Consider the following 25,028-nt stretch of genomic DNA (forward strand, 5'->3'; position numbering starts at 1 on the left):
AGAATTTTTTAACAGCAGTGGTGAAATTCATGTATTATCATGTGGGGAGTAAAACAGTATAATTGAAATATGAGATAAAATGGGCTACTAATTAAGTGAAATAAACATACTAAATAGAATTCACATGAGGATTTATTTACCACTTATGGTATCGATTTGGGTTGTTAGGCCAACCCAGTGCCTATGGGGCTTTCCTCTTTGGAATACTCCTAGACCTCATACCTACTCATCCATTTAGCAACACTGGAGAGAGATTAGGACACACTGTGTTGTAGGGCCTGATTTGTTACCAAGTCATGGTGGTGCTCTGCTATTGAGTTACCACTATCTTCCTTCCCAGTCCTGGCTTTTAATTTATTTTTTATCCTTTCTATTGGAGGCATGTGCAGAGCAAGAAGGACATTATAAAGAAAGGACATGAATGCACATTTTTTTCCCCCTTGATTGGGATTCTCCTGCTTTGCAATTGCTGTGGGAAACAAAGTGGGGAAACCATAAGGAAATAGAAGACAGAAAAGTGGAAAAAGGGAAGTGGAGAATGATGATAGATGCTAGAGACCTTTTCACAGTATCAAGATGTGTTATGTCAATTGAATACGAAATGCTTTGGAAAATTGGCTTTCTGTATTTTAAGGAGAAGAGAAATATATTTTTTTAAATTCTGGGTTGGGATAGGGTTAAGAATAACTGAATATATTTCAGAAGAACCTACTGCTGTTATTATTATTATTCAGCCTCAAGACTATTTTACATGTAACTTTGCAGGGGAATTACCTCAGAGAAATAGCTGTCCAAGAAAGCCATATTCAGGCCGGTGTCTGCATAGTCCCTGTGTATTGAACTTCTCCTCCTCAGTGTTCCCGCTGCTCCTCCAGCTGCAAGGCCAGTGGCTGTCCCAAAACCTGTGTTGAGTTCCACTCCTGATATACCCCCTTCAACCGTTCCTCCGCCTGCATAGGTGTTAGTGTAGATTTCTGTAAGGAGAAGGTGTTCATATAGCCATGCTTGAGTTGTCTGCATTGTTTATCCATGTAAACCACTGCTAGCTGCTGTCTGCTGTGTACCACCACCACCACCACAAGTAGGAACTGGAACACTGGGCAAAGAGAGATTTGAATTATACCCACAATCTCCAGGCTTGCTGATAAAATCAAAGAAAGTAAATGGTACAGAAGGAGCCATGTACTGGACTCGGCCTTCTCACATTTCACAAACTTCACCCTTGACTTAAAGGTGTAGAACTAGCCAAGAGGAGAGGCGACTCTGTTTCTGCACCAGTTCCTTCCAGTGCTGGCTCTAACAAGCTTCCCTGGCCCACCTGAGAGGGTTTGCACCCACTCCAGAACCTTCCAAAGCAAGGCCAGTGATATCTTTGCAGAAATTGAAACTCAACATTCCTCATTCACCCTGGTGCTGGATGGAGAGCTGGCTTTCAGAGGAGTGGTCAGTGTCCTTAGGCTGTTTTTATCCAAAGGGTCTGGCTTGGGATACTAAGGAACCGTCTCTGAGAAAGCTCTTGTCTGCTTACGAATTGGGTAACCTCTCTACTTTGTTCAGTCCTTGCCCAATAGCTGGGTAGTTTCCAGTAGTCTGAAGTGTGCATGGGTCTCATAACTTAGGAGAGTGTAAGATTGGTGTGGTAAATGCATTTGAAATTTAAGAAAAGTTCTTCAGTATATTTTTAGGAGAACATACATGTATTTGCTGCTTTTTCCTTTCTTTTGTTTTTGTTTTCATGTTTTAACAGCTTCTATTACAAATAATGGCTACAGTAGAGCTTACCCTGTGCCAGGCACCCTCTACTATGTATTTTGTGATACACAAATACATACATATATACATATATAATATACAGTATATCACATATGTGTCATACACATATAATAAATACTATACATGATATACTGGGGATGCCAAAAAATGTATATGCATGACTTGTATTCACCTTTTGTTATTGGTGTATATTATTACAATCTTAATACAGTTTTTTCCTTTCTTAAAATGTGTACACATTTTTTTTGCACCCTCTGTATATGATCCACACAAACATACTCATTTACTCTTCACAGCAACACTTTGAAGTAGGTGCTGTCATAAGCTCAATTTCAATGATAAGAAAATTGAGGCCCAGAGAGGTTAAGTATCTTGCTCAGGGAGTTATTACTTGTAGGAGGCAGAGCTGGGAATTATACCCAAGCATTCTGATTCCAGAGTTTGCCAGTTTAATTGCTACACCACACTTCACTGCCTGTAGTTTAAGACAGAAAAATAAAGTGGCCACTTCAAACATATAACTTTCCTTCTCATTATACTATCATCCAAGGAGATCGACGGATATGGTGTTTTTCTATAAAATGCTTATATATGAGGTTTATCTGGTGGAATAATTTTGCAGATTTCAAAAAACAACAAAACAAAACAGATTTTGGTGTCCACTGACCAGAGGAATCCATACGATCCTGGGTATTAGAGGCTGTCATTGGTACACATATATTTGACACATCCTAAAAAGAAAAAAAAAATATGTTTAAAATAAATGCTTTACGTTAAATATTTAAACATTGACATCTTTTTTATTTTTGTGTGCTGTGTAATTGTGAAGACATGCTCGATTTCCATTGAAACCCCACATTTCTCTAGAAAGTGACAGTCTACTCACCCTGTCCTCAGGATGGGCTCCTTCTATTCCCCACGACTGTATCACTCCTTCCCCCCCCTCCGGCACAGGAGCAAACCTCGTCCCCAGGCCTTCTGGCTGTCTTCGTTTGCAGCAGCAGCACATGAGCAATAAGAGTGGTGACACTGTCCAAGAAAGTGAAGAGGAAGGATTCACACATACGGCTCAATTTAGAAAGCCATTGAATGTATCATTTTGGGGAAAACGTGGCATTATATTTAGAACCAAAGGAATAAATACAAATGTAAGGAAGCATCAGTTTTTCCCTAAAGGATTGAGTATACATACCATGTTTATAAATACAAAACCACCAAATCCCATTGACTCTTAGAGCTAGAATGGAGTTTGAGATCATGTAATCTGGGTTCTTTACTGACAGATTAGGAAGGCAAAGTCCTTTGTTTCCTCTAGTCCAAGATTCCTGAACTGGTTGGTGGCAGATCCAGGATTAAAATCAAATTTTCTGATTTGTAGTTTCCCATATACTCATACATGCATGCACATTTACATATGTGTATTTATACACATATAATCATCTGTGTATGTATATGTGTTTGTGAGTTTATATATGTGTACACACATGAACAAATATATATTTACTTCCATGTGTATATGTACGGGTACCTGGATGTGTATATGTGTATACATATACCATCTCTGTTGATATATATATATATGTATCACAGAAACCAATGCATACAAACCCATGTGACAAAACACCATATACACACATGTAAGTTAAACACATAATCAGTACATGTTAACAAGAGAATTAGATACAGGATTCAGTTATAGAATCTAGAGATAAGACCCTTCTCCAACCCTTACTATATTTACACTTAAATCAATCAAATGTCACCAACTAAATTTAATTGATCTATTTACATTTATTACGATTTTTGTCTATAATATATAATGGAACAATTCACCTCAATTCTTTCATCCATAAATACAGACACTTCTTAAGTTTTCTAAGATTCTAGAATACACCCAGCTTAGATCTTTGGGTCCACTCTAGTTGCCCTTTATGCTTTTCTACTTTCCTAACATAATGGGCATTTTAGCAAATGGTTTAATTAGAGGTACAGAAGAGAATATCAAAACTGCTGAATTAAAATAGCTAATTTGGCAGTTTTGCTGTCTGCACCATGAACAGTGAAAGGTCATGCTATACATTTCCAGACAGCCTTCTGGAAAGGACTAGAATTGGTAGCCTCTAGACCGTGGCTCCACCTGCAGTATGCTTCTGTGAATTTAGGTGTGTGCAAGGCCATGCACTATCATGGGCATGAGCTCTGTCTAACAAAGTCATTTTCTAATAAAGAAAATGAATGTTTTCAGCGCATACCAAATACAACTACTGGAGACATAATCTCATTTGGAGCTAACATCAAAAGTCTTAATTTGAGGCCTTTGGGAATATAAGTTTGGGGTTAGGTTCCCCCCCGCCCCGTTTCCCCAAAAATAAGACCTCGCCGGACCATCAGCTCTAATGCATCTTTTGGAGCAAAAATTAATATAAGACCCAGTATTATATTATACTATTATTATATTATATTATATTATATTATATTATATTATATTATATTATATTATATTATATTATATTATATTATATTATATTATATTATATTATATTATATTATATATTAATTGTAGACCTGGTCTTATATTATAGTGAAATAAGACTGGGTCTCATATTAATTTTGGTCCAAAAGATGCATTAGAGCTGATGGTCCGGCTGGGTCTTATTTTTGGGGAAACACGGTACCATCACCCTGTCCCTTCCCCCCCCACCACACTGCCCAACAGACCCTGGGCTTCAACATTGTGAACAAGTGAACTTTTTCCACAAATGTATTCCTCTCTGATTCTGCAATCAATTTAACAACTCTCATGTTTTCTTTGCTCGGTTCAGGAAGAGTCATAAAATTTTTAGTGCTAGCCTGCTGGAAATGGCACCCGATTTTGGGTTTAAATCCCTGAACTGCACATTAACTTCACCAGAGAATTAAACATGCCAAAAGTTGGGTCATGTCTTGAGTATGCCTGTTTGGGCATGAGTGGTTTTTAAAGACCTTCAAGTAATTCCAATATGCTGCAAGAATTAATGACTATTGGCTTAAATGTAAGTGGACAGTTCTACTCACTGTAGAGTCATGTTCTGGGAAATGTCTCTAATATCATTATGAGGTTCACTGATGATCTTTGGATAGCCTTGAAAATTCAGGTTGTTTTAAGAAAGAAAGCCCGCCCCAAAGTCAGCTGTTATTTTTCAATACCTCAAAATGATAATGCTTTCGTTTGTATTCATCCATTCAAACATATTAATATTGTAGTGTGAAGAATTTAATTAAAATTTTAGAATCCAGTTTTCGATCTCCACAAAATCTAAGTATTGCAAAGGCAACCTGAAATGCATGACGAATTTCTCCCCTGGGGATCTACATGGTATTGGGAGAGGAGGATCTTTTTGAAGTTTTTGTTTAGGGACTTTGCTCTTTCTGACCATTGTCCTGGTGTAGACACTCATCCAGAGCCCAGAGGCTGATTGCCTTCTTTAGGCTCTTCTCTCTGCTTCCTACTATGCCAGAGTGATCAGATTACCTGAGCTTACAAATCTCCTCACTGCCTATGAATGTTTGGCCTATCGTGAATGTTCGTGCGTGATGGCTCCCATCTTAACTTTGAGCTTCTCCACTTTATGAGCGTGCTATGCCCTTCCATCCCTCTCCCCATTTATGTTTGTATTGTTCCTATGTCCTAGATTGCTTTTCAGATACCCCCACACACCAACCTCCTTGTAAGAAAATCCTTGACTTTTAGGGCCTGGCTCAAAGCCACGTCCTCCTTAAAGACTTCCTCGACTTTCCCACTTGGACTGAATTGCTTCTGCCACTCTCCTCTGAAAGCACTTTGCTGAAATTTTCATTGTAGAATTTACTCTCTGCTTTGCTCTGTTATACTTAGGGATTTGCATGTTTCACACCTTTCTGAGCCTCACTAACCCTCGACCTTTTCAGTTATCCTTATTGAACAGGTATATGACCTTATCGGTCCCACTGTTTATTTCCAAATTTCCACAAAACTTGCCATAGAGACCAAAAAGAAATGGCCAAGTAAACCTAGCCATCTGAGTGAGCCTGGTTACATTCTTATTTTGAAGAACTGTTGAAAAGAGGGATTTAATCCAGTACTTACAGAGCAATAATAAGAGGCCCAGAACGATCAGACCAATCCCCGCTGGTCCGAGACCAACATTTGAAACCTTATTTCGGTCATCAGGGACAGGCCCATATATGACATTGGTAACTGAGCCGCCATCCCCAGTGTAGATGCCCGGAGTACTAGAGTACAAGCACATGTGGTGGTTGTCACAATCGCAAGCCTTTAACAGAAGCATCTGCGGCAATTCGCATGCTCTGTTGTGGCTGTCCTTCACTAGGACTGGGATTTGGTAAACTTCAGCAAATAGAGGCTGCTCAGCTGTCAGGATAGCAGAGGTAGCTGGAAAGGAAGAAAGAGAACATAAATTAAACCTGCTTGGGGCTGACCCTTCCTAATACCCAAGACTAACTTAGGGCCTGATTTTTTTTTTTTTTTTTAACTTTTTAAAATTTATTTTCTAAGCGTGATTTTCCAGGACCCATCAGCTCCAAGTCAAGTAGTTTCAATGTAGTTGCGGAGGGCACAGCTCACACTGGCTCATGTGGGGATCGAACTGGCAACCCTGGTGTTACGAGCATCGCGCTCAAATCAACTGACCTAACCGGCTGCCCCAGGGCCTGATATTTTTATGTTCCCTTCGTTGTAGACCTTCTTATACTTAACATTTTTTAATATTTATAATGAATTGTTCAAGACTTCTTCCTCCTAGATTGTTATTTCTGCAAAGAAGGCTGGGTCCCTGATGCTTATTTTGAGAGCAACAATACTTTGGCCTATAATATGCACTCAATAAATATTTATCCAATGAATGAAGCATATTGAGCTGAAAGGAAATATTGGAAGTCTTCTGTTTAGGATTATACTTTCCAGATAGCCTCCTTAAGATTGTTATTTATCTCTTATTCAAAATTGCTGCCCTTTTATTTAAAATTGTTCCAATAACTATTATTTTTCTAATGCTTGTGCTACCATTTATTGCTTATATCGATTTTTATAGAAACTATTGCTTAAAACATTGATTGAAATTTATTTATCAATGCAAGGAGGGTTAAGAGATGATTAAATTTATACTTAAATCACGATTAATGATTGATTAATTCATCACACTCAATTATTACTATGGTTTATTACTTTCAGTTAGCAATATGATTAACCAGCTACCGTGTTTCCCCGAAAATAAGACCTAGCCGGACAATCAGCTCTAATGTGTCTTTTGGAGTAAAAATTAATATAAGACCTGGTCTTATTTTACTTTAATATAAGACCGGGTTTTATAATCTAATCTAATCTAATCTAAAAAATATAATATAATATAAGACTGGGTCTTACATTAATTTTTGCTCCAAAAGATGCATTAGAGCTGATTGTCCGGGTAGGTCTTATTTTCAGGGAAACACGGTATGTCTAACAAAATGTAACCTGGGTACAAAATAAGAATTGAATAAAGCCATGCCACAGCATCTTAGGTGAAAGTTTATTCTGTTCTTCAACACCAACATTGAAACAGGATTCTACGAATAATTATCTCTAGTATCACATTTTTTACTGGCAAAGCTATAATATCATTTGAGTATGCTTACCAACTGCTATGCTGAACATTTTTTTCTATTTTTACTTATAATATCGAAGATTTGAATGAGGAAAAGGTAGCTAGCACTTATTATTTAAGAATGGGATATTGGGTTTTATAGGGAAAGGTGAATTCAGAGTTGTCTTAATTTTAATGAAATTGCTTTAATGTACTTAGCTTTTAAAAATATTAAAGTGGTTTTGTGGAAAAGAGCTAAAAGATTTCACGGTGAAAACAAGTTGCCTAATTTCCTCCTTTGGCTAAGTCCTGAGCGGTGGCATTTTTTGCAGCATTATTTTATGGTTTCTCCTTCCTTTCTGTGAATGGAGAAGCTTGGTGGCCTCAGAAAGGTGGGAAGTATTTCCTCTCACCTTGGGCTCTGCATCCCACCCTTCCACCCCCAAAGTCTATTCTATTTCCCCAAATGAATGTGAGATTAGGGAGCTGTTTTAGCCTACATGAGGTCCTCTCATAGCATTTTCTGTTATACATTTAACTGTCAGGAAAAAGAACCCCAAGTATGTTAAATGTCATGTTGCCTGAAATTTACTCTGGTGTTTTTCAATGTGAGGCCTTTGTTTTTACATAGCAACAGTTAGCACAAACACACATACTGCTTTGGGATCTTTACACTTTACGTACTTTGGTTTATGAATTCCTTTGAACCTAATGCTTCACCTAATTCTAATTTTAATGCTACACAGTATTACATCTTAATACTATGTACTGCAGTTTGCCTAACTGCTCTTCCTTTTTTAAAATTTATTTATTTTTCAATTATAGTTGACATTCAACATTATTTTATATTCGTTTCAGGTGTTCAGCATAGTGGCTAGGCATTTATTTAACTTACGAAGTGATTCCCGATTAGTCTAGTTCCCACCTGACACCATACATAATTATTATAATACTAATGATTATATTCCCCTTACTGTACTTTATATCCCCATGACTATTTTGTAACTACCAATTTGTACTTCTTAATTCCTTCACCTTTTTCACCCAGACCCCCAACACCCCTCTCATCTAGCAACCATCAGTTTTTCCTCCATATCTATGAATCTGTTTCTGTTTTGTTTGTTTGTTTATTTTGTTTAGATTTACTTATAACTGCTCTTCTAATATTGGTCAATTTGAATTTAAATTTTTATCCTTACAAATAAGTCTGAGCTCACAGCTCTTTATAAAAACAATTTCATTGATCTTACGTGCTCCTAAGTAAGTAGAAAATGTGTAAGTGTATCTATGGGATACCTGCATTTCAGAGACATTTAAGTGGTTTGCCTGAAATTAGGATAGGGAATTGTGACATCGGGTGAGTTTGTCAAGGGTCCTGTTTATTTTAAACTGATCAAATATTGGTGTAGCACCCCACCTATATATAATGATGGGTGAACTGATATTTATACACTACTATTTGTAAATGTGGTATTGATAAAACATTTTAACTTTTATTTCAGTTCAAAATGTTTCCAAATATGCTAAGTGTGTATATGAAATATTTGTTTTCATTTAATATGAATATGGGAAGATCACAGAAACAGAGACTAATTATTTTGTAATTGTTTTTGCTTTTGGTCTTTAAAGTGTGCGCAAGTTTGCCTTCCACTTACCATTTATTGATCTGATATCCCATAAGTCAGCTGTCCCTGGTGGCTGGTCAACAACACAGAAGGTAAAAGGAGACCCATAAGAATGATCATTAATGTCTCTCGCAGAGATAAGGATCGATGGAGAGGCAATGCAGATGGTTTCACTTTCAGCAAAAATGACTGGGCAGTAATCATTGACATCAGGAACTTCGATACATATGGTTCCTGTAGCCGTTTTCCCAGATCCATCTGAAACAGCAAAGCATCATGGGTTTGGGGGTAAATAGTGTGAGAGAGAACATTTTTTCTCAGATCCCCTGATGAGGCCACAACATACAGGAACAGTATGAATGACTCCTGAGATGGTGCCTGACAGGTTGCTGCCTGTTTTAACAACCCGAAGACACCCTTGCCTTTTCTCCCTGCCTTCCAGCCACACTAGTTTCTTTTTAGTTCTTGGGACACATTTCTTCCTAACTCAAGAGTCTTGTTTATTCTAGTCACTCTTCCTAAAATGTTTTTCACCCTCATTGAATACTGTGAACTCTTACACATCCTAAGATGCAAAATTAAAATGCTCTTCCTCAGAGAAGTTTTCCTGCTTTCTGTTCCCATCCTGTTCCCATAAATGAGACCCCCGAGACCAGCTTAGAACTTTCCATTTGGGATGATTGTTGATTCCTGTGTTGTCGAAATAACCACAATTGAACTTTAATAATTGTGTATTTTTTCTTTCTATTTTCAGTTTCTTTGAAATCTTTTCATTAGGTGCTATTTCTCTCTGAAAAGACGCTTCTGAAAACAAGTATAAAAATACTAGATTTTTCCCCCTAACTTCTTTGAAACAAATCGTGGGTTATTATAGTTTATAAGAAAGGGCAAAAGACCAAGAAATAGGAAGCTGGGCTTTTAGTCCGCTTCTCTCCTTTATGTTCTGTTACAATGAATAAAGAATTATTTTATTTTGAACTTGTAAAGAGTCTTAAGTTTTATCACTTGTAAACTAGAACATTACCATCTCTTGGCTATTTTACAGGTCGTTGTTGGAGAAGTTAATAAACTTCTTGTAAAGATGGTTTTTGCATACCTAACTGGTAGAGCCTTTAGTTAATCAAATGATAATAAACTGGAAGCCTATCCATATCTCACATGGTTTTGTACAGTATGTTCTTAATACCTGTGATTCAGCATTGGACTTCCTAGACTTAGGCTTTCATTAGAGAGATATCAGATTATCCCATAGATTGTTGTCTGTGTCATTCTCTGACTCTCCAGAACTTTCTTACGGCTTTGTGATGTGGCAACCCAGAGTTCAGGTTATTGCTGACAGCATTTGCTCCCCGATGTTGTTTGGTATCTGAAGAGATGCTGGTCCAGCATCCTTGAACAAACTTAACTGAACCATCTGGATGGTGCTGTGCCAGTGCAGACACTCTGCTTAGGTGACTAAACTACAACCCTTGTTTGTAGTTTTCTGCTGATACATGTTGATGGTTTTTTCCCTCTCTCCTTGTTCACTTGCAATGCCTAATTTTTATTCTGGTTTTTGAAGATTTTCACATAGGACCAACATACAAACATAGGCTCTGATCAACATGCTTTGAGTTCATTTTAGAACAGGCCTTATAGAATACTAATAATACTAATAACTGACCCAGACGTTAAAAATAACACTCACGAGATGAAGACCAGAATGTATGGATTTTATTTGCTTGGGTATTACCATGGTTTCTTTCCCATTGATCTTTCTCTTTGTTTGCTACTGTAAAGCTCACATACACACTTAAGACAAACCTACAGTATCTACCTGCTATCAGGTATGTACCTGGGGCATCTATTTGCCTCCTTCTTTCCTGGTTACTGACCTTTTCTGTTGCTTTGTTCTGTAGTAGCTGGTTTCCTAGGCAGTGCTCCAGAGAATCATTAACTACTGATAAATAAACAAATTCTTGTTGCTACTCACCAACAGGAAAGCTTAATAGATTTACCACGTGAAAAACAGCTCAGTTACAAGTTAAAGCAGTGCATTTGCATTTAAGATTTTTAATTTCGATCTTATATTTGGAATAACCTTGTGCTTCTTGGTTCTTAATATCTTACTTTGGGTAACAGGTCTAATCAAGCGACACTCACACAGGCCTGTCATTGCAGCTCAGTTTTAGTGACTGTAAAAATCACTCTACCCTTTGGATACTGCCTTTCCTGCAGACAGTCCACAAGTGAACTTTGTGCACACCTTGTAGCGCTTACTTTAAGTAAACATTCCTAATATACTCTACAGGTTGGATTAACCATCTCAAGAGATGATGCCATAAACAGAAACTGAATTTTATTTATATATTTTCACTTTATGCTCTACACTGTAAGTCACGTAATTTTTTTTTTTTTGGAAGTAGGTGAAATATAATAAATGATGTCAAATGTAAATTATGGTTGCAAGTGTATTAAATTCAGTCTTGGTCTAAGGTATTTAGACTTTCTATAAATCTTGCAGATACTACCAAATGATATATTTTATTTGAGTCAACCTAATAACAACATTAGAATCATAGTTATATTTAATCCAATAATAATAATAATAATTTTGTTAAAAGATTAAAAATAAATGTTCTTACCATCTATAGCCAACATCTCTGCTGTGTATATCCCATTGGTAATATATTTTGACTTCTTATCAAATTCCCTAGAGAATTGTATCTCACCAGTCCTTGAATCAACTTTTAACCAGTTGCCTGCATCATGTCCTATGGTATACCTGTTTTTAAACAAATAGCTTCATCATTTGCTTATATGAAAGTTAAGAATTTTAAATCACATTCAATGTGTTAAACTTATATATGGTGTTTGCATGCTTTACAGTGATAATTTGATAATTGCCTTAGTTTATAAAAACGTATATATATATATATATATATATATATATATTTCCAGGATTGAACATATTAATGCACAGGTTCACAACAGAGTTTTAAAATTTCATAATTTTTACTCTTCCACTCTAAGTAATTATTAATACAATGTATTAAGTCTATTTCAGGTCTATTTATTAAATTATGGCAATATCAAAGGAATATTCATTATTCATTTTCACAGGTGGTATACTTTGTTTTTCCTAGGTTTTAAGGCGTATTGGTTTCAGAGTTCCTCATTTGTTGACCTTTTAGGGGTTGTGGTCTTATCTGTTCTGCTTATGTATATCGGTGTTGTGACATATAATGGATTCAAAGTGATTGACCTTATTAGAAGAAGATCTGGTGTCTGTACCAGGCACAATTTTAGGTGTCCAAGGCACTTATCTCACATATCCTTTTTCTCTATCCCATACTGACAGCCTTCATAGTTTTTATTGTTTGTTAATTTGTTACCCGATTAAGTAATCAAAATTGTTAATATCAAAGTAATTTATAAGTCAATAGACTATTCACTCCAAAATGGTTGGGTGTAAGAAAAGAAGAGAGGCAAGGAGAGGATATAAAGAATACTTATATATTTCGCTATAGTTATTTTTCAGAATATCTTATATAGTCTAATTCATGTACAAGTATAATCTATGTACTTAGTGCCCCTAATTCCTACCTTTCTATTTTGCTGACTCTCTTCATGCTCATCACGTATCTGAAACACCTGCGTTTTAGCTTCTTCTATTATATTCCCCCCCCTTAGGTTAAGCGGAAGGTTGAAATTAGTCCCAAAATTATGGATAATACAGGTTTTGAGGAAACGAGCTATGACTCATTGTTTATGATGTCTTACTTTTTACAATATAGCTTAATCAGCCCAGGTCCAGGGTGGTACAACTGGCCACAAAAGATCAAGGAGACTCACAGAGTAACTGTAGGTGACTCTGATCTTACAATCGCTCCCTGGACACAATTACTCTTAAACCCTCAAGTTGGAGCCCTTATCATCTCTAAAACACTGTTAAAATATTAAGAAAATGTCAATGCCACAATAGTCTTCTATAACAAACGGATGAACAGGAAAAGCAAAACTCCAAAATATTTCAACCCACATACACTAGCACATACTACATGAATTAACACTGGACCGAACCATGATTTATCACTCTAATATGAACAAAATATTTGCAGTACCTGACATTGGTTGCAGGATGTCCTGTGTCCAAATCTAAAGCTGTATATGTGCCAAGCACATAATTCAATAAGGAATCTCCTCGCACTCCTTCTCGCATACTGAAGGTCATAGAATTTGGATTAAATATCGGTCCTTCTCTCACATTAATAACCTGAATTCTTACAGGGGTTGAGTGCATTCGGAATTGGGAAGCAACTGAGTGGTGAAATTCAGCTTGGTTTTTAACTCCAATACTAAGATAAATATTAGGCATTTGTTCATAATCCAGCATCTGAAATGATAGAAAGCAAAAAAAAACCCCTCTGAAATAGCAAAAGGACCCTCTTTTGATAGAATAAGAAAGCAATACACCAGAATGAAGTCCAGGAGCTATGCAATTCAGATTTTGAATTGATAAAATTTTATTTATTATTGCATGAGGTATTTCAGACATGTCATTTCCTTTATCTTTTAGTATAATCAGATGTATAGGTCATTTAGCCCTGTCACTTTAAATTGAACTCAAATTTGGAGTTTTGAACTTCTTCTATAAAAAATCTGAAATGAAAAATGATCTTTCTTTCCAAATGAAGTGTTTATGAAAGATAAAAATATGAACTTAGAATGAAATTTAAAAATATTAACAACTATAGAATGAATAAATAAGTCCCAATTTTCTTTGTAGAATTCATATCTGAGAATTTCTGAAAGTATAATCAGCAGAATAAAGAAGTCAACATATGTGATGCAATTGAACACGTAAGTTAAAAAAACACACACACAGCAAACTACTTTTAAAAGAGAATTCGTCATCATTATAGTCAGTCCTAAATTATGATTTAATTGTGCTGGGTCTGGTGGACAGGAAGATTCCTTCACAGGGCACATTCAAATAAGTGAATACACTACCCAGAGAAAAGTCATCTTTGAAATGGGTTCCCTGGAAAATAATTAATAGAATCTTTTGATCCATAATGATTGATATGGTGGCTTGAAAAGTCCCAGGGGGAAAAGCAATTGTAAGAAAGGGAGTACTGAGCAATGTCTGTTTTCAAGTTTCTGGAAGCTAACATAAGCATCGCTTGCAACACATAGACCAACAACAGAGGTCAGGATAACAGTACCATCAGCAAAACCCTGAGATAACTCTCTGCTCTTCAGGTAAATTCCATGATATCACGAATGTTTTCTTAGGCTTAAGTTAAATTCTTCACAAGAGTGGGCTCAACATGCCTCACTTAAATTTTAGCTGAAATCCTTGAGGTTGGAGATTTCGACTGCTTTTGTATATCTGTTCCCTTCCCTGGCCCACGTAATGCCTAGCACAGAGCTGAATATGAATTATGTACTCCAAAATGGATTTGCAACTGGAAGAGATTCCTCTTCTACAGCCCAATTTTTATTTTCTAGCATTCCATGCTGTCTTTAAATAAATGAAAAATTTGAGATCCTCTATACTGATAGAGCAATCTCTTGGGACTTGTGCACGCACACATTTGTGTTTTTTGTTTGTCAGAATAGTTCTCTCCCTATTGAATAGGGTGTGGCAAAAACATATTAATAAGTGTTTACAGTTGTATAGATATTCACAATTTCCTGTATAGACAAGAAATTGGTTGAGGGCTCATCTTCCCTCTAACAGAGAAGATAAAAGGCAGATAAAGGAAAGGCAAAAATCTTCATCTATTCTTTGCAACTGGGGCCTTTTATCGAGGGTTTTCTGATTGTCCCCAGAGGTTAGGGTTGTGCAAAGAGGAATAAAAACAAATGGTTACCACCACTCCAATTACAGTGGAGAGGCTGGAAAGATTCTGTTACTGCAGGATTGAATAATAATCACTTACAAAGGTTATGCAGGTGTGTGTTAGAAAAAGTGGGGCGGGGGCAGCCTTCAGGGGTCTAAAGCAAGGCTCAGGAAGGGCTCAGGATGAAGAGAACTCCTCCAGAAATAGATTTGGCTTCTGGTGAGGTTTTCGCTTCTGTAAATTTTAATGTAGAAGCTAAGCTATACAATTCTCACATCCAATTTTTTTGCGGGGGGATATAATTTAATATGACATTGCTAATTCTCAGAAGATGCTGGTTCAATTTAGAATTAAGTGTGAAAGATGGAGGAGGATGGAAGTCTCCATCAGAAAAGACCTGTTTGTTTCTATGGTAGGGGACTGAGAAATGGTCAAACATCTGCTGGGATATGTATGTTCTGCTTTTTAATAATTAAAAAAAAAATTCTGGTACACATGTGTCCGAGGCATACACAACAGGGCACACGGAATTTAGAAGGAGCTTATAGAGGTGAATGGAGTTGGAGGGAGAAAAATCTCTACTGCTTTCCTATAACTTGTTTTACTGGCCCCCAGATGACACGGTGAGGTGCAGAAGTGGCAATTACATACGATTTTGGAATCAGAGGCAGGTGGTGGGATCATGTCTTTGTCATTTGCCCCTTGGGTGAACTTAGAAAAGTTAGTTTTCCATTTGATTTTTGCTTCACTTTCTATAAAAAAGGAATCACAGTATTTTCTTCCCAGAGTTGTGACGATTAAATGAGATAATATGCATAAAGTCACTATACGTACAATATAACCCAATAGTTGCTATTTAGTGTTGCTTAATAAACATTAATTAGAATTATTATAAAAGTAGAGAACCAATATTTCTTTGTTAGAATTCTAATTGGGTAGCATTTTGCTTTTCTTCTCAATGTTGAAGTGAAGGTATATATGTACACATATATATTAAAATTTTTTTGTTAGTATTTCCATACACATTTATCAATAAATACCAAAATGAAGTTGTTACTGACAGAGAGATTTTTGATTTTCTTAAACATTTTGTCTTGTTAAACTACAAGTTCCTTGAGAACAGGGACCATGTCTCATTCACTTCATAGCCCTAGCACATAATAATTCTCAATAAATTTGAGTTGAATTGAATTGTTTATGTCCTCAGACTGAGAAAAGGCTTATAGAAAACTTTGCCAAAAGCCCATTACCAAAGGTGGCTTGAGTGAAAATGGAGAGGGAACAAAAGGACACTAGTGACATTATTCCAAATGCCAAATCCTGGGAAAATTACACATATATCTTCTAAACATATAATTATTCTGGCTATGTGCTAAAACACATATTAAGGTTTTTAATTTCATTTTAATTAGACTGTTCATATTTGTTTGATGTTTTTAAGCATATTTTTTTCAGCTCTCTTTAAGACACTTGGGAAGTTATCCAGGGAAAAAAGAGCTACATTGTCTATACAATATCTAACAGACGACTATTATTTGAATATTCATGTTTTCTTTTTCATCTTTATGATTTTATGTAGAAATTGTGAATTATGTAGTCAAACTCAATGATCCCATTTGAGTGAAATCTGCACTATTACTTTGCGTCTCTACTATCTTTGGACACTGGGCCAGGTGCTCGGGATGGAAACATATTTAGGTCAAGTTGCTTATGCACAAAGTTCTTACTATTATTTTAGTACTTTGGGAGGCAGGCCAAAAGCAAAGACTGGTTACACATTATAAGATAACAGGCAAAGTCCATGATTAAGATGATAAGAAGATAGGTAAGAATTGTATGACATGTCTAGATCTTGATTTTTTTACCCAAGATGCAAGATTAAACAAATTCTGATCCATGGAAAAAACCTTGACTAAATATTCAGAAATTTGACCTGTTGTCTCTTTCTTCCTATTCATGTTACTTACATTTGGCAATGGCTCTTATACCAAATCCCTCATTTCCATTTTTACTGCTATTGCCCTAGATTAGATTCTTAGCACCTCAGGATTTGCTTAATACAATCATTTTCTTAACTTTAATCTTTCCAGAGTTGAGCTCATAATGCTACTGCTATTTAAAACAAATAACAAAAAAACAAAGCTTTGCTTGGTACTCTAAGTAGAGTTTGGCAAACTTTTAGGTTAAGGGTAGATAGTAAATATTTTAGCTTTGAGGGGTCATGTATAGTTTCTATCTCAAGCATTCAACTCAGCCACTGGAGTGTGGAAATAGGTATAGGAAATACATAAATTAATGAGAGTGGCTTTGTTCCAATAAAACTTTATTTGTGAAATGGTAGCAGGTCAGATTTGCCCTGTGGACCATAGTTTGCTGATCCCCTGGCCCCAAAACAGTGTTTCTCAAACTGGAAGGCCATAATATATTCTTGTAGTCCCCCAGTTTTCTTAAGGAATTCTGAAAATTTGTGTGTTCATTTGAATGACAAGCTTAAAAAGTATAGATTTTTTCCTGTAATTTTGGTGACCACGTCATAAATTAATACACCACATGATTTCAGTGCTATTGGTTGTGTTTCATGGTAAAACAGTAATACTTTAATTGCTCCAGACAACTTTAAAAAGAACAGAGAATGACTCAATATGTAAACAATATGTTTGCATTAGATGAAGGCTAAATGGCTTCCTAATACACTGTCTGAAAAAAGTTTCACAGCAACAGGAATAGAGGAAAATAGTGACAGAATTGAATAATCACAATTCACACTGTGTGCCAAATGAAATATGTACATGTGTCTATTAACATATATTTTCATAGCTCTAAGTTCTGTTTATGTTGTTAGTATTAATTTTCTTTGAAAAAGTTAATTTCCCTTGTTATACCAATGTTCATTTGAATCTGATTAGTTTGTAGCTTTGTTTCTAATTTGTATTTTTAGATTTTATTGCAGTCCATAAAGTAAAAGCATAGTTTAAGAAAAACTCATCTATGTGAAAAAGCCAAGTGCTGTAGTATAGTACTCGTTTCTCAGCAGACCAAGTCCAATTCAAAATCTCCATTCTTGCATCTCACGGCTTCCTTCAGTGAATACTCTGCTACAGCCTCACAGTGCTGCTCACTAAACCCCAAGTATGTTTTACATTTTCTCACCTCGATGTGTGTGCTCATTTCATTACCCACATTAGCACTGTCAGTTATAAGGTCCTGCTTAAACCTTATTCCCTGCATGAAATCTTTTCAGACAAATCTAGCTCAAAAGAATCTCACCTGTTACCTCAGTAATTATCTCATATTTCACCCCTTTGGCAATTGGTTATGTTTAATGTCACACCCATACTTCTATTTATTATGTTTTTAATGCTCATATTATTATCTAATTTGGGTGTCCTTGCCTTGACTTCTCAACTAGATATTGGACACTGTGGGAACAAAACAGCCTTATTATTTTTCTTGGTAATAAATATTGTGTTGCTGGGCTGGAAATCTCAGGGTGACACAGGAAGCTTTGTTCACATAAACAAGGTTATGGGTTACTTTTTGTAGGCAGATTCTGTCTCTAAGAGATTTTTTTAAAAACTTCTTTCAAAGGAAATATTGCAGACACCGTACTGTACCTTGATGACTTTCAAAATGCCTTCATTGGTCCGTGGGTCTGTTTGAATATCAAACCAGTTTCCGTCATTTCCAGAGAGGATGAAATATTTGGCCAACCAATTATCGGTGCCTTCTTCATCAAGATCGATTGCTTTTAATCGTATCAGTTCTGAATTTAAACAATTTTCTTCAATGCTTGCTGAGTACTGAATGACATAGATCAATTTTGTAATCAATGAATTTTCAAAAGAGGAAATAGATTTACTTAATTATCATTTAAAATACTAACAACAAAGTATGTCAATGATTTTTGCACCATTATTAAATGCTATATGTCCGATCGGAAATCTAAGAATGAAATGATTATAAGATAGTAGAACTGATATTTATGCATTATATGTGAAATCAAGGTCAAACTGGCACTTCATTTCATTTTTTCTTGCTTATTTCTAATTTTCCTTAACTTACTCTCCTTTTGGGACTCTGTTAGAATTAATTCAGAAAATCATCCGGCTCATCCGGTGTATAAAGATACATCAATGTTGTTACATAATTCCCAGAATTATATTAATAAATTTCCACATTTCTGTGAGTGGAGAGTATGGAGGAAATGATCTGTTGCTTTCACAGAGGAAATTTGCATGGAAAGTGACTCAAAGGCAAATATGCAACATTTGCGTGGACTAGTGACTCAAAGGCAAGTACTATATTATTATACATAAGAAATTCCAAGGCTTATATAGCAAAGCTAAGTGCATCCATACACGTAACAAGCATATTAGCACTTATGGAAAAAGGATTATAAGAGTAACAACTTACAGAGGTTTGCTCCAAGGTGGGAAAGTTATCGTTGACATCTAAAACCTTGATTCTACAGACACACTCGGAAGACAGTCCATCTGCAGCACCATCCCGATCTGAGCCCCTCACGAGGAGGTTATACATACTGTGTTGCTTGATTGAGATAACAAAGAATCGTAAGACTAAGGTCTTGTTTTGAATCAAAACCAATACATTCTGATGTCATTAATGCTACTTTTTTTCTATAATTTTATACAATCTTTTAATATATTTTTTTCTGTATGATTTTCATGAAAAATAATGGTTGGGTTATTTTTCCTTCCCTCCTTTACATTGAAAGAAAGGTATATGTGGACCTTTTCATCTCTGTCTTTTGAAAATTGTATTCCTGATTTATTATCATTCATTCGTAGAAGGCTTTACCTCTCTGTCCAGGAAACTGGACATCGTGCAGACGTCTCCAGTGTACCTGTTCAGGATGAACATCGGCACACCTGCCGGCTCCTGAGAGATAATCTTATAGGCGATTTTAGAATTGAGATGATTGTCTTCATCTGCATCTGTGGCGCTTAACTTTACCACCAGTGTGTCTATAAATGAAGATGGAGGTAGAGAATGTTTGAGACTCTGTTAGAACAATTCAGCAAATTATCAGGCAAAGGTGAAAAAATAATTGGCCTTCTCCTGCATTCTCTTTCTTCTAGTTATCCATGAGAATATATTACCATAACTTTAGCTACACCATTGATTACAAAAAATAACAATGGTTTGCTTTTATAAAATCCTTTACAGTTTATAAAGTACTTGCACTCCTTAAATGAATAGATGGTAAATTAATAGCAAAATATAGTGATCTTTTATGTATGAAAAAGAAGTTCAATAGACTTCATCATAAAGCTGAAGAAACTGATTTTAGCAATTTGTTTTTGCTGCAGTCTTGTGAAATGATTTTAAAATGCTTAATTAAGAAAAGTGATAACGTAATTAAATGCAACGTTGTGATTATTTCTTGAACACCTATATTCTTTATTGTTGCTCATCCAGAAAGCAGAGAATTACTATTGCATGCCTTGGATGATAAGAGTACTTTACTGAACAGTCAAAAATATAATTATTGCAAAGAAGATTTGTCCACAGGAATATAAGAAGTTTGTAATTATTCGCAGGGACAAAGCACAGGCATTCTAACCTCTGCCTTTTGTTCTCTTTCTGTCTTTCTCTCCTTCAGTATGTCTTATCTCTTTTCTCTTTTCCTCCAGACTTCTCCATCCTTCTCTCTTGGACTCTTTATTCTTATCTCTAGCTTGCATTCTTACCTGGCTTTTTTTCTGAAATTTCTCTTTTCCCAAATTTTATTTACAGGCACAAGTGCAGATACAGATGTGAAAGGAAAAGGAATATTAGAGGATTGGGGGAAGACAGAGGCAGAAGGTAAAGAGGGAGAGAAGGCAGGGAGTCAGCAGAACAGGAAAAGCATAAGTGTACAAAGGAAAGCAGTTCAGGAGGAGTGACAGAGAGAGGGAAAAAGAGAAGAGTATTAGAGTTGGAGATGAAAGTCAACAGATGGGAAAAATGGAAAAAAAAAAGAGAGAATGTAATGTGGCTTGTGGTGTAGACTGTGAAGAACAGTGATTATCCTTTGTGACTGATTGATGGGAACTGTCAAGGTGGGGGAGAATTCCCACCTACACCTTTCTTAAGTTCTTATGGTTGGGCTAATAATAAAATTGACTCAAGACCAGATTGACAGAGGAAACATCCAATTTAATGTGCACATGGGAGAATCATAAATGATGCTCTGAGAAATGATAGACCGGCCAGCGTTTTACACTTTTTCAGACAAAATAAATTTTTGAAGAATTGATAGGACAGAAAAAGTTAGTGCTCATTAGCAAGGAATCTAAGCAAGGTTTGAGTATTCATTAGTGAGAAATCTAAGCAAAATTTGGGCTTGGGCAGTAAATTAATAAAGAGGCAACGAGGTTTATTTATGTCAACTCTTTGGCTCTGTGTTCCTTAACTCTATTTATCTGGGTGTCTCCAGGTGCAGGAAGGGTGCACAGGGGAAATGTGTTACTTGCTTTCAAGAGGACACACACACACTGAGAGAGAGAGAGAGAGAGAGAGAGAGAGAGAGAGACAGACAGAGAGACAGACAGAGAGAGAGAGACACACACAAAGAGAGACAGAGAGAGACAGAGACAGACAGAGACAGAGAGACAGAGAGAGAGAGAGAGAGAGAGAGAGAGAGAGAGATCAGCATGTTCTTGCATTGGTTGCTTTTTAAGTAACATAATCACTATGTTATTATGGGATATTTTAGGTCATCCTACTCTGAGATCCGACAGTACTATTGCAGTTGTGTCCTTCATCACTCTCTATTTGGTGTGCGTCAGCCCAGAATTTGAGGAGTGGAGCAAACCGGGCCCTTTTTCACATTCATGGTTTCACCGGAGTTGACTCTTTTGAATGAATTAATCAGGAGTCCAGGGACAATCTCTGAGGAAGGTACTAAGCCCCTGCTAAATCACATGTATAAGAATCCGCCACAAATAAGAAGGTATTTAGCATTTTAGACATGATTTTTTTTCTAGCTCAGTTTTAAGTTAGAATTTGTGGGATTTTTTTTTTTTTTTTAAAGTTTGACATTTTATGATCTTTAAATTACTTGTGTTTCAGTCTCCTAAAGCTTTCGACCTAGAGAAAGAGATATGGTATAGTGCAGAGAAGAAGTATCATTCTACTTACTTGCATCGCTGTTTTCTTCAATGCTGGCTGTGTACACATTTTGTGTAAAGACTGGAGGGTTATCGTTTATGTCCATAACTTTGACTCTAAGCTCAAGAGGCCTTTCTAAATCTTCACCCCGTGAATTCAGAGCCCGGCAATAGATCTGTGCAAAGTTGGGAAAAAAATTGTCTTTCTCCACCAAAGGAAATTAAGTAACATGATTGAAAACATGTAAGGAGATGTGCAAAGAAACAATTTTCCCAGTAAATTCAGACTATTTTACAGTCTAGTAATTTAAATAATATCAATATACATTAGAGAATCCTGAACTATATGTAACACATCAGAGTATCCTGAACTATAAACTCTTATTTTCATACTCTTTCCAGCTCTACAAGCCTTTTATTTGGTTTCAGTCTACTATGTTTTATCAGTCTACTGTGTTTGATCAGAAGTAAGCATGAGTCCTGAGATGACATTTTTTTAAAATGAGAAGAAAAGTAATATGCGTAAATCAAAATATGCTGTGACTTACCAAGAAAAGTGGAGTTATCTCTCTGTCCACCACTGAGGTAATGTTAATTTCCCCAGTCTGAGGATTAATGGTGAACACTCCGTAAGGTGGTCGATCAATTCCTACCCCAGAGATGCGGTATGTAATCTTCTGTTTCACTTCACAGTCTGATCGAATCTATGAAGAAAATGGCCAGGATTTAGAGCAGATTATGAACTTCACAGTATAGTGGAGTGAGAAAGGAATGGCTTTGTAGCCAGATGGGTTTTGTGTTGAAACCTGGCACTGTGACATAAACCTGTGCCTTGGAAATTTCATTTAACTTTGCCAAGTACCGCCTTATAATTGGATACCACTTATATCCTAGGTTTGTTGTGGGGATTATATGAGCTAACATATATACACCCCACCCCAATGCCTGAGATATGGCACATATATATGATGCTAGATTTGTTATTAACACTACATTGTTCACTTCTCTGATTTTCTTTGCATAGAAAGAGTTTGACAGACGACATCACAATCTTTATTATTTTTTTCAAAAACATTATGTTATATTAGTATGTACCCTGCCTAGTCTTGAGTTGAGATTTAATCAAAATGGCAGATAAATTAAGAAAATCAGAAGAGTAATACAGTGTTTAGAGAGATTGGCAATAATTTTATAACTCAAAACCTACCATATCACTCATCTGCCAAATAAATTTTTATGGCAAATATTCTGCTATATAGATTTTGTTTTAATAATTTTGTATCTATGCTCATAAATTTAACGGTGGTTTAAATTTTGAAATCTAACCTATATACTAAAGATGAGAACACTCAGTAAAATACTAAGATTTGTTACCCAAATATCCACAATTAAATAAAAGCAGCTAGAAATACAACTTGGATGAGCTCCACTCGAATTCTTGTTTATACAGATGAAAATCCAAAAAATCCCCAATGCAAATAAAAAGAAAAGAATATGCATTACAATAGAGGTTACATAAAGCTCTAATCATGAGTTGAATGGAAGCAATTTAAAAGTGTTTCAAAAATTTGAAAACTTTTGAGAGAGAATAAATCTCTTTACTCAAGCTGAGATTATATCTATAACATCATTGCTGGCACTTACTATATTTTTAATGTAAAGCTTTAAGGAAGGACTTCTAGTAGATCACTGCTCTTGACTTCAATAGTGACCCAAGGCCAAAATGCTTACGAAGAGCGAATGAAGCTGTTCATGTGGACCCTATTCTTCATGGGTCAATTTATGACATTCTTCCCTTAACTTTTCTTCCTTATTGATAGCCATTATTTCAAATACCTTTCAAGGTTCTACTAATTTCTGGATGTAAGAATCTAGTAACAACTTTGGATACTGTCCTTACTTTTTTGGAGAGAATTAATGGATTCTTTCAACTTTTGATTTTGGGGAGAGCTGGTCAGAAGAATAGTAATACACATCTAAATTTCCTGTAACATGTAGGTGATGATAAGCAGAAGACAAATGGACAAAGCCCAGTAATGCTGGAGATCCAAGTTTGTCTTCTAGGATCACTCAAGGACTCTCTGCTCTGTATCAGCACCCAGAATGTGATAGTCAAAATGGTTTCTCAGCAACATGAACAAATGACTACACATAATCCATTTTCCTAAATCACTATGGAGTAGTGAAGGCTGCAAGTCCTCAGAATGTTTGAGGGCTCTCCTGCCCTGTAAAAGCATTTGTTATCAGCATAGGATACGCCTGTTATTTCATCACTTACTCTGGCAATTGGATTCCTCTTGGAGTTGTCCTCTCCTTCTCGACAGGCCGCAGCAAATTTGATCCACTCCCGCTTCTGTCTTCTGACAGTTTGCCATTTTGTAGTGCCGTTTTCAATGTCTAATTCCTTCACCTTAAGCAAAAATAGTTCACGTTTTGTATAGTCCTAGAACAGTTTTACTTAGTAAGGACATTTATTCAACACCGTAAGGTGTGCCCAGAAGCAATGCTACTGAATTTGAGGGACAAAAAAACGTTTTTACTAATTTACAACTCTAGATAGATATAGTTTGGTCACCTTTACTGGCTACTTCTTTTGGAATCATCTCATTTCAAATTGTTTGATTTTAGTGAAGCAAATTTCATTATGCATGGAGCTCATACTGTGTTATATTGGATAATGTGGTGTATGTAATTTTTCGTCTTTCATCTATCCTCACCAGTTAGCACACATTTCGTTCTGTCCAAAATGTCCACAGAAACATTTGGTTCATACCAAATGGTCCTTGATATTGGGTACTGTCCAAAATGTCCATGGAGATATCTAAGCCAACCCATGTACCCACCTCCATGTGACATTACCAGCTAGGCTACCAAGGCAAGATATTATTGGCAATATACCCACAACATAGTTATTGGACCAATAAAATATGATAGTATTTTTTATGTATTAATTCTATAAATCAAAAGTATATGTAATGTTATGGGCTATTTGAACCCAGGGACATTTTCTAAGCATGGATGTTTTGGACAGGACGAAATATCAAGGACAATTTGGCATGCACCATATATGCTTACTGATGTTTTGGATAG

At 36.0% G+C, this 25,028-nt stretch overlaps 2 protein-coding genes across 2 annotated transcripts in view; one reads left to right on the top strand and one right to left on the bottom strand.

The window, feature by feature from the left end:
• Positions 1–25,028, top strand: part of DSC1 (desmocollin 1) — a 313,848-nt gene that overhangs the window by 70,383 nt on the left and 218,437 nt on the right. The gene's annotated exons all lie outside the window — the stretch shown is intronic.
• Positions 1–25,028, bottom strand: part of DSG4 (desmoglein 4) — a 28,633-nt gene that overhangs the window by 2,299 nt on the left and 1,306 nt on the right. Inside the window, exons 2-14 of the mRNA XM_019741176.2 lie at positions 24,217–24,348; positions 22,487–22,642; positions 21,970–22,114; positions 19,645–19,811; positions 19,240–19,374; positions 18,441–18,626; positions 13,102–13,373; positions 11,623–11,762; positions 9,029–9,256; positions 5,879–6,184; positions 2,660–2,802; positions 2,441–2,504; positions 775–974 (exon numbers count right to left, since the gene is read on the bottom strand). Coding sequence (XP_019596735.2) covers positions 775–974; positions 2,441–2,504; positions 2,660–2,802; positions 5,879–6,184; positions 9,029–9,256; positions 11,623–11,762; positions 13,102–13,373; positions 18,441–18,626; positions 19,240–19,374; positions 19,645–19,811; positions 21,970–22,114; positions 22,487–22,642; positions 24,217–24,348 — 2,274 coding nt within the window. The remainder of the gene's footprint in view (positions 1–774; positions 975–2,440; positions 2,505–2,659; positions 2,803–5,878; positions 6,185–9,028; positions 9,257–11,622; positions 11,763–13,101; positions 13,374–18,440; positions 18,627–19,239; positions 19,375–19,644; positions 19,812–21,969; positions 22,115–22,486; positions 22,643–24,216; positions 24,349–25,028) is intronic.

This window comes from Rhinolophus sinicus, linkage group LG09 (genome assembly GCF_036562045.2).
Source record: "Rhinolophus sinicus isolate RSC01 linkage group LG09, ASM3656204v1, whole genome shotgun sequence".
In the NCBI taxonomy this organism is placed as follows: domain Eukaryota; kingdom Metazoa; phylum Chordata; class Mammalia; order Chiroptera; family Rhinolophidae; genus Rhinolophus; species Rhinolophus sinicus.